Raw genomic sequence first — 10,028 nt, 5'->3', positions numbered from 1 at the left:
TTTTTATTGCTGACCCTGTCCATTTGTTGGTATACTTCAGTGACTACAGTGCTTGTTTCCCACCTCATTGTAAACCATGTTTCTCTACGTTTTGAAAACCTACTTCAAATGTAGCTGAATGAAAAGTACCAGAGAAAAAACTCTTAGGAGGAAAAAGGAAAGCAAATTATTGGTATGGAGCTGCCAATAAAGTTCAGAAGCTAACGAAGATGAACTGCTCATCTAAGCATAAATGGTCCACGGAGTCCAGGTGTGCTCTTGTCTTATGAACCTGGGTGCCGAGTTTCGAGCACTATACTCATTAATTTTGCTCCTTCTGAAATATTTGGTGATCACATCAATTAATTGTGCTGTGTAAGACTGTTTGAGCCTGCAGTACAAGAAGATCAGGGGTCTACAGTGTCCAGTCTACAGTGAAATTATTAGTTGGCTGCAGCTCTGGCTGCTGTTTTGTAACCTGTCATGTATTCCACAGTAAAAACATCCAGCAGAAAATGCTGCAAAATTGACTGGTTTCCATTGAAAGAGATTTTCATCTCTTCCACTGTTTACATACAGAAGATGAGGTCTTTGCTGTGACACAAAGACATTTTAGGCAGATTTCAAACAGCAGCAAAAAAAAAATCCTCTCTTTGGGGAAGAAAATGTATCGTGTAGGCTGTTTGTCATTTTGAAGTTAATTTTTTTTTTCTTCCCAAAGAATATTAGCTATTTCAGCTTTTAAAAAAACAAGCAAACAAACCTTATTTTTTTAAAGCAGTTATGCAGCCAAAAAGTCAATAATATATATAAAATGTGTAATAAATTTTGACTTCTGTGCCTTTTTTTTCCCACAATACCCTGTGATACTGAAATAGTACTCCTGCATAGAGACATCACTTCTATTTAGAGGGTTTGCGTTTGGGAAGGTTTGTATTGCCACACAGGAAGCACGTTGCTGATATTTAAATATATTCAGATCTGTATCTTCTGATTATAATTTTTGTAAAGTATCTTCACAAAAGAAAATCCATTAAGAGAATAGGTACTGTGCTGCAGGAAATCTCAAGAAACAGAAGTACAAAAAGCTGCTAACTAGATACGCAAGTCCTGTTCTGTTTTGCTGGTCACGTGAGATTTAATACTCTTAATTTCCTATATTTCACTTCACAGCAGCATCTTTTCCCACCTGCTGAAGGGAAGGGCCTTTTTCTGCCACTGACTCTTTTTCTCCACCATGTTCCCTGTCCCACAAGAATTGTGTGCTATTTGCCCATTTAATTAAGCCAGGACATTCCTGCCTGCATCGTGTAGGGTGTTTCAAATGAGGCGTTATGTAGCTTATGGGATCTGAAAGCAGACTTGTCCAAGTCATAGCAGTGGGTTAAGCACGGTCCTTGGAGTCATCGAGACTGTCAGCTGGGCTTAAGGGGGAGTCAGCTCACTGGGATCCCAGGGCACTGCTTCTGGCTATGTCTCTTATGCAATTCAGATGAATTGCAGGCTCAGCAGACTAAGGCAGCTGACATCATGACCCCTATACCTACACTATATGCAGTTCATGATTTTTACTTTGGGTTAGATTTAATTTGATCTCCAGGACCAAACAGTCTCACCGTGCTTGCGGTTCAAAGCTGAAGGACCACTAGTTAGTTCAGAACTGCCCTGTTAATAGATAAAGTATGAGAGCAGAGCCTCAAGTTCACTTTCTTCTCGGTTTCCTCTCAAAAAAGTGTAGTTCACATGTAACAAAATTGCCCCAGATATCGAAACATCATGCAGTAAGCAGGGGCAACTGGGAAGGTTCTTTAAAATTGTTATTGCTCTGAGCTGGGATGCTAATCAAGAGACAGCCTTTATTAATGTCAATGATCTTTTGCCCTGGTCCTCCTGGTGATAGTGTTCAATGTAATAATAATCAGTATTATTGTGTCTTTGGCTAATCAAAACTGCTGCTGTTAGCTCCTGTTCTTCCAGGTTTCACCACCTGAAGTCCACTGACTTAAACCCATGGTATATATTAAGAAAGGAGGAGAGGGGGTAAAAGGGCTATGGGGTTGTTTCCTCCCCCACCCAGTATTGTCCCTGCCAACATGCCACAGTTTCATCTGAAACAAGGGATGCACGAAGCTTTTCAGTCTGGGTTTTGTTTCCATGTATTTTTTATCTTTGTTTAATTTGCTGACTGGCAGCTGGAAAATCACTTAATCAGCATATCTGGCCCAAATACTAGGCTTGACTTGAAAACACTGACAGTGTCTTGGCTTGCTCACAACTGCAACTAGTTTGAATTCCTGTTCTGTGATCTGTATAGGTAGTGGTGATAGAAGAAAAAGAAAATAATCATGTGAAGATCCGTCTTGCTTCTTTCCCAGCTGTGCCACAGCGGTCGGAACCCAAATGCCCGTTTCAATCTCGTAACCGCATGTAGCTTTAGCGAGTTGCTTCTGATGCACACACGACCTTCTGGGGAAGAGGAGCAGCTCTCCATTTCCACTGCCCAGTTTGCAGGCCTGTGTTTGAGTCCCTTTGTTCTTCTGTCCTCTCAAAAGCACCAGTGCTTTGTGTTTGCTCCTGTGGCTGAGCAGTGCCACCTCACTGATGGTTCTGTTTGGCCAATACAGAAAGCATCTTCTCCCTATCTGAACCCAGGGAAGCCACCTGAACCAGTTACTATGGGAAATCTTATCCTAACAAGGTCCAAAATTAACTTACTACTTTATTTTTTCCAGGTACTCCACCTCTGCCTTCTCCAAACTAAGCAAAGTAGGGATCAGACATCCTCCACCTCTTCCTTTCATTGGAAACCTGCTCTTTTTCCGGGAGGTAAGGAAGAGTTTTATTTGTGTTTATCCAGAATGTTGGGAATTTTGGATACAAGGTAGGAGGGATTGAAAAGGATCCTACACTTCAGTAGTACCATCCCTTTAAGCGTCCCCCTCTGAAAAAAACAAGCAAAACTCAGTTCTTTGAGTGAATTGGTAGAGAGTTGTGTGCAAGCAGCACTAACTTCAGGGTAAAATAAACTTGAGGGGAAAGAAAATGCATAAGCTCCTGCAGTTAATTACTTGAGCTTTTCCAAGAAAGTTCATGCCCTCAGTGAAACAAACTTAGTTATGTGAATAGAGCAGATTACATTAACTAGCCCCAACTGGTTTGTTCTGAGTGGTTTTGGCTTGCACGACCTTTCTATTTGTTTGTGTTTTTGCTGATGGTACACATTTATTTTAAAGCTTGTAGCATTGCTTGCTCCTAAGCAGTAACTGGAATTGGCTACCACTGAATGCTATTGTTCTGTGCCCCAAATGTTGCCATCCAGGACTGGGCGGGGAAGTACTGGGGATTCTGCCACCGGATTTAATTCACTCACTCTTCCCACCCTTCACCTTCTGTCAGCCTGTTCGTGCTGGTGTTTTTTGTTCCTTGCTCAACTTTTATAAAGCTTCTGATTGACCAGGTTATGTTAATAATGAGGAGCTGCCATTTCTCTGGTTGAACTCTTACAGTAAAATCTCCCAAGTGTGTCTCTGTTATGTTCCAACAACTTTTCAGGAAATCTGGGCTAACTCCAGCTACAGCCCGATATCCTCTTTTAAGTGCATAGTCATCAATATCCATGCTGAGATTTGAATTATTAATGCGATTATAGTGCTTCTTACCTTGGTTTTCATGGTGATTGTTCCGTCAATATCTGACTCATTACTAGGTAAAACCTATTTAAATACCGGTTTTACATGTACATCTGATTTCATTTAGAAAATAGCATAAAAGGTGGACTTATTTGCTCTTGGTTCATTTGAAAAGGATTGACAGTTTGACTTTCAGATACAGGAGATGCTGATTGTATGGAATATGGACCAGTTCACCCTGATTCTTCTGGTTGAATTCAGCTGGATGGCATGAAGTGACTTGTTCTGTAGGTCTTTGCTGACAAAATCCTCTTATCGTTAGTTACCTGCTAACACTTGCTGTAGGAAAAGCTGCCTGGAGATTAAATTATTTTGATATGCTGTGGATAGGTTTACCCTGTAATACTTACTGTATGAGTTGAAAGTTTCTGAAAACTATTATCTGTGATCTGCTAGGCAAATTTCATTACCAGTGTTGCATTCATAGAACTTGCTTAAAGCAGGCTAAGGAAGAAAATGGACATAATTTTAGTAACTTCTGGGGAGAAAATAAGTAAAGGTAGCCATGAAACTATGTCTTGCAGTACCAAGAAATAAGAATTTCAGTCAGAGTTTTTAAGCAGTTAAGCACTGCAGGAACACAAGCCCCACCAGGCTGTATGTCCAGCACTACAACGTTTCGCTGTCTGTCCTGTCTATAGTCTTATAGTCAATAGGAACAGGCAGGGATGAGTCCAAACTCTTTGTAATTTTTCTTTCTTTCTTCTCTCACGTTTTACCATGTTCTCTGGATCTGTTCCTGTGGCTGCTTTCTTCGAATTAGTGCCCATAGCAATGTGCTGGTAAGAGGAGGGCTGCTCTTATATTGCTGGATGTTCGTGACTAGAGCATTTTCAAGTTACAAGTGCTCTCACTGCAGGCAGTAGAGGACAGCTTCCATGTTCCCTCCCTTCCCCAGCAGGGGAGAGCTAGGAGCTGCCTCCCACCTTCATCAGGACTGGAGTAGGTTATAGGGACTTTAGGGATTTAGCTGCCAGTGGCACAGTGGTGCAAGAGCGGCATTTTTTTTGTTTTGTTTTGTTTTTTTTTAGGAAGTAGCAAAACTACATCTATAATATTAAGAAGTTCTTGCACTTGCACGTTCATGCAGACACGTCTTTTCACTGAACTGGATATTTAAGCGTCTTCTCTTTTAAATAGAGCAGCTCCTTCTTGCTCTGTGCATTATCACCAATGTTGTGCATCGAAAAACACAAGCCACAATCCCACTAAAAGGGTCTTTCAGCCCTTGAACCATTTATGTCAGAGGAGTTCATGAATGGTGGCTAAGAGGAATGAGTTCTCGTGTGCTGTACAGGAATCTGCATACATGGAACTTGTACATTTCCAGTGTTGAATTTGAACTACAAATCAACATGGGTTGAAAACCTCTGCGTGAGAATGAGACTTAGAAATCAAAACACTTCAAAAATATATTCTTCCAGGCCAAAGAGTGAGCTCATCTCGTGGTTATGGGCTTTCATAATTGCTAGAAATTTAAGGGGGAAAAAATGGAGAAGGAAGGTGAGTCCATCTGATATAATTGAGTAAATCACAGACCCAGGGATTTTAGGGAAAAAAAAAACATAAAACATCAAAAGATATTGAAAAAATTGTAGGAGTAAGCAGCATTTTTTCAGTTTCTAATGGCATAAATTCAAGGATTTTCTCGCTTTCTCCCTTACTTCCATGGGTGTAAATCAGTTCTACTGATATTAGTGGAGGTTCTCATTTTACTCCACTGTATATGTGAACAGAACATCAGGCCTCATCATTCTCTTTGTTGTCATTATTATTCCGTAAGTGTGTCTGAAAATGAATGAACAGTGCAAGCAAGATTTGACCAATAGTGCTGGGCTGTTCTTTCCTTTTTCTTTTTTAATAAACTTTCAAGTGTATTTTAAATGAGAAAATGTTTTCTCCATGAGATTTTTCTTGAAAGAGTTATTTTTCTCCAAGAAAATATATTGCCTGAGAAATGCCCAAGATAAGAGATGCTGTAATGTAGTGTCTCAGAAAGGAAGGGGAAGTGCTGAAAGTTAAGCGGATAAGGGAAATGCAACAGGAAAGACCTATCTCCATCACAGAAAAGTAGACTTTAAGAGCTGTCTTGGGGAAAACAAGGTTGTTTTACTGTAAGTTGCCCCTTTTCTCTCAAGTAAAATAGAGAGAGATAATAGCAGCCTGAAACTAAAACGTATCCACGTTAATCGGCTTATCTCAAAAATGAGAAGATATGAAATTATTACAGTTCTGCAGCTGGGAAATTATCAGAGTCCAAGATATTAGATTAAAAATTCTTCATTGCATGAGAACAAATTGTGGTGGGCAAGTCTGATGTAATAGTAAATATGATTAGGCTGTTCAAAAAAAATAAGCAGCATGTTCAATTTTCCTGGTAACTGAGCAGACTTGCAGCAGACAGACTAGCGTTGTGCTAGGAACTCCTGACTGTTTCCCCCATCTCTCTGCATACTGCATTTTTCCTACTAATCTGTGGAATTTTTATTTATTTTATTTTTTTGTCTCTGTAGCAGCATAACAGGAGACACAAAGCTATACACAGCATGGGCTTTGACTTTGAAGCCCATGCAGGTGCATGAGTGAGAGGGGCAGGCTACAGAAAAAATAAGCAGAACTATCCTATTAATTCCTAGACTAATGATTTTGTGACAAATGCTCTGAAAATCAAGAAAGTGCCCATGCCCTGTTAGCCTTCCTCCCAAAGAACCGTGGCAAACCCTTGACCTGTTGCTATGGCTCTGCTGTGCTTTTCTCACTGTTTCCCGTCCTTCTCTTAAAAGGCAGCTGTGCTGTTTTTAAATGTCACAGGCTCTGACATTTGAGTGGCTCTGGTCGCCTGGTACCGTACCTGCCTGCGCTGCTCAACCTCCTGCAGAGCACTGCCCTGCCGCAACCTGGGGCTCGCCTTTCTGCTGTTTTGGGGTGGTGGTAGGTCTGCCTCGGCTGCCTTGTTTGGGGCTTGGTAGGCAGGCAACATGTGTGCAACTGGGTGATGTGCTTTGGGTCCCTGTGTTGGCGTGAACATGTGTTGCTCTCCTCTGAGTGCTCCTAGCAAGCTCCAGCAATGCTTTTGACTGGCTGCGTGCTTGCATCCCTGCCTTGCATTTTAATGGGTGACATCACTCTCTTTAGCCCCTCTCCGCTTGGACAGGATACTCTTTGTTTACTCTGTTTATTTCTGCCTGGCCTACTTGTGGATCCTGGGCTACCCTGGAGCGGCCCATTTCTGCTGAATGGAAGTGGAGGATGTGTGGATGCTTTGTCTTGCTTTCAATTTGGGATCTAGCTGGGCTGTGTTGTTTTATAGCTGATGGGTGGGAGTGGAGAAGGAGGGTGTGTGTGTGTGTGTAGGGAGGAAGCAGAGAGCAAACATCATCTTTTTCCACTACGTATCTGCCAAAAGCATCCTTTGACTGGGAAGTAAAGAAAAATAAAAGGCTGAGTCCTTGCAGGAACGAATTTAACCCCACGTCTAATTTGCAGCCTAGAAAGCAGTATCTCAATGCTTGGAGAGAGGCTGCAGCACTTACTGTACTGGAATGTAATGACACAGCACGTAAACCCAAACAAGGTTGGAGGGAGGCAAATAGTCAGGGTCGGGGAAAGGCTGTGGACCTGGATTTAATTACAAGAATAATGTGGCTTACACTGACAGTGAAAGCCTGCATATGGTTTTCTGTTGCTTTGCACAGATAAATGAGAGGAGTGGGGTAGGGAGTGTGTGCTTTGCCTCTTGGTTGCCTTTTCTGGTTCCACACAGCTACCATGGCACCACGGACCAGCCTGGTGCACCCACTGTGGGCTGCTGACTGCCCCGACAAGCCTCACGGGGTGCTTCAGGTCTTCTCTCATGGCCTGGAAAAATTCCTTCTTGACTGGAAGGCCCATTTGTGTATTCATGTCAAATGAAATGCCCGCACGTGGTGCAGCTCTGAATCTAGCCACTGCAGTTTGCAACATGACAGAAAACCTGGGGTTAAATGTGTTTTTGCATGTATCTTCATGTGTCTGTAAAGCCAGTCTCTCCTTTTCAAATATGTGTGTTTTCCTAGTCTCAGCTGATACCCTGTGCCACCTCCTTTGATCAGACGTTAGCACTGTTGGATACCCTGACAAAGTCAGTGAGGTACCTGGCTGTGGGAGCCTAAAGCAGGAAATCGAGACGTGGCAATTAGTTGACTCCTGCTTGACTAAATGCTATTAGCACTCCTCAGTGGGAGCGGGACCGCTGGTTTCCCAGAAGAGCCTCAGGCAGAGCTGTGCTAGGGCTCATCTCAGCTACTCCCTGAGCCTGTGGGACCTCAGTAGGGAGAGCAGCACATGTTCCTCAGAAAGCCGTCTGTACAGACATGATGTCCTTGGTGTTCCTGCACTTGACATTTCTGATCGCTGTGCTCACAAGGTATCCCTGAATGCAGCATCAACAGGTTCTCTTTAAATAACCTCTATGGAAGCTAGAGATGGTATTGTAGGGCACAAAGCAACAGGCAGGTCTTTTGTGACAGAAAAAGAGGGGTGAATCATTGCTGCTTTGTTGGTAGGTAATGGTGACCCGAGGGCAGTGGTCATGAAAGATGGTTTTGCTTTTTTGGAATATAATATTTCTTGGAATAATACGTAATGCTTCTTTTGGAATATAAGAGGAGAAAGAAGTCTGAACTGTCCCTTTTGCATTCCAAGGAACAGCTCCTTGCTGTGTGCCCTCTGCCGAGAGCACGTCCTGCTGCTCTTTGCGCCATCCTGAAGAGGCCTGGATGGGCCCTTCCTGTAGAGATGTAGAGTTATTGCCTCTCAGAAGAGATGAAAATTTCATTCATGAGCAACACCACGTCTTTGGTATTCTGTAAGCCATGTTTTGGTAGTTCCTTTTGGCATACTTCATGCTTGTTTGTGATAAGGAGGCAATAGCTGAGGCAATTGCTAGCTGTATGAGAAGGCCTTTACCTGTTAAGTGGAAAGGGAATGATGTTTTCAACAGCAGCACAGCAAGTGAGAGCAGAGACTTTCCAGTCATGCTCCCAGCTTTCCCCAGACTCCCAGAGTGATTTGGGGCAAGTTTGATTGGGACAAAGACTCCTTATTTTCTGAATAAGCAGATCCCCTTCTTTTGTTTCACCTTGTGCCTCTTTTTACCCACCTACAAAATGGCTGGCATAGATGGTGGTCTGGTACATACATCTTGGTGGGTTTTTTTGTTTTTTTTTTAATTTATCATGTTATGGTGAAACACTGATCGATGCCTAAGTGACTTCTCTGGGGACTTTCTGTGGTAGATCTGGGGACACTGATATCACTGCTGTCTCTAATAGACTGGTCAGTTTGAAGGCAGGAGGAAATTTAAACGGTCCATCAATAGACACAGACCAAAGAGAGCTGTGAATCAACGCCAGCCTGAGCTTTGGCCTATAAATGAAGGTGTCTGAATAAGGTGAGTCCCCAAGATCACCATGCTGATGGACATTTCTCTGCTATTCCATTCCATTCCATCCTTGATCAAAATCATTGCTCTTTAATTGTTTTTTGGTGTCAATGGAGAAATGGCTACCCAATATCCATCAAAGTAGAGGTCTGCATCATTAAAATGGCATCTTGCTGCTGGGAGTGGTTTAGGGGAAGTTTGCAATGCGTTGTGCCTCTTGGAGACTATATGTTCAAGTTCATCACAGCAAATTCCAGAGTGTTATCAGTAGCCTACTCTTTAAGAAGTGCATACTGCTAGGTTAAAGCCAGCTCTGGCATGAAATCTAGCAGCAGAGAACATAAAACAGGCATCCTACACAATAGTTGGGTTAAGGGAATGAAAATAATGCAGAGTTTGAATGGTAGCAGCATATAGATAGACCCAGTGTAACTGCTCAAATTGGAATTTTCCTTGGACTCTGTGGTCATGCAAAAGAGTTAAGATTCCTGGAAGAAATATGGACCTTCACCTTGAAGAATGGCTTCATAGTGATGTGACTGAACAAGAGGACTTATAACTGTTGTGATAAATTTAATGGGCTTCTACACATGGTCTTAAAAAAAAGGGGGGAATATTTCTTAGATCTGATTGTCTTCCATTCAGTTTTGTCTATATTTACATCAGTGCTGGCTTGGAGAGAATTGGATTGGAGTAAATACAAAATCTGCTATGCCTTGAAATTAAAACAGAAAGCAATAGACTCAGTGCTGCAGTTAGTAAGAGCAATCTCTGTTGTTTTAGATGAAGCTGTAACTTGTTCATATTACATGTAGATCTGGAGTTTAGTGGTATCATATGCTGCTCACCCTCCTATTGTGACGTGTAGAAATCCATGTTCAGAAAAAAGTTCTGTGACAGCAACATCAGTACTTAGAATAATGGCCAGGTATCAGTTG

The 10,028-nt window shown here is 42.2% G+C and overlaps 1 protein-coding gene across 1 annotated transcript in view; it reads left to right on the top strand.

The window, feature by feature from the left end:
• The first annotated feature begins 209 nt into the window (after nt 1-209).
• The window catches only part of TBXAS1 (thromboxane A synthase 1), a 178,430-nt gene continuing 168,611 nt past the window's right edge, over nt 210-10,028 (top strand). Inside the window, exons 1-2 of the mRNA XM_050709650.1 lie at nt 210-250; nt 2,712-2,805. Of these exons, the coding sequence (XP_050565607.1) occupies nt 210-250; nt 2,712-2,805 (135 nt within the window). The remainder of the gene's footprint in view (nt 251-2,711; nt 2,806-10,028) is intronic.

Source organism: Cygnus atratus, chromosome 1, assembly GCF_013377495.2.
Source record: "Cygnus atratus isolate AKBS03 ecotype Queensland, Australia chromosome 1, CAtr_DNAZoo_HiC_assembly, whole genome shotgun sequence".
NCBI classification, from domain to species: domain Eukaryota; kingdom Metazoa; phylum Chordata; class Aves; order Anseriformes; family Anatidae; genus Cygnus; species Cygnus atratus.
This window is presented reverse-complemented; position numbering and strand designations above follow the sequence as displayed.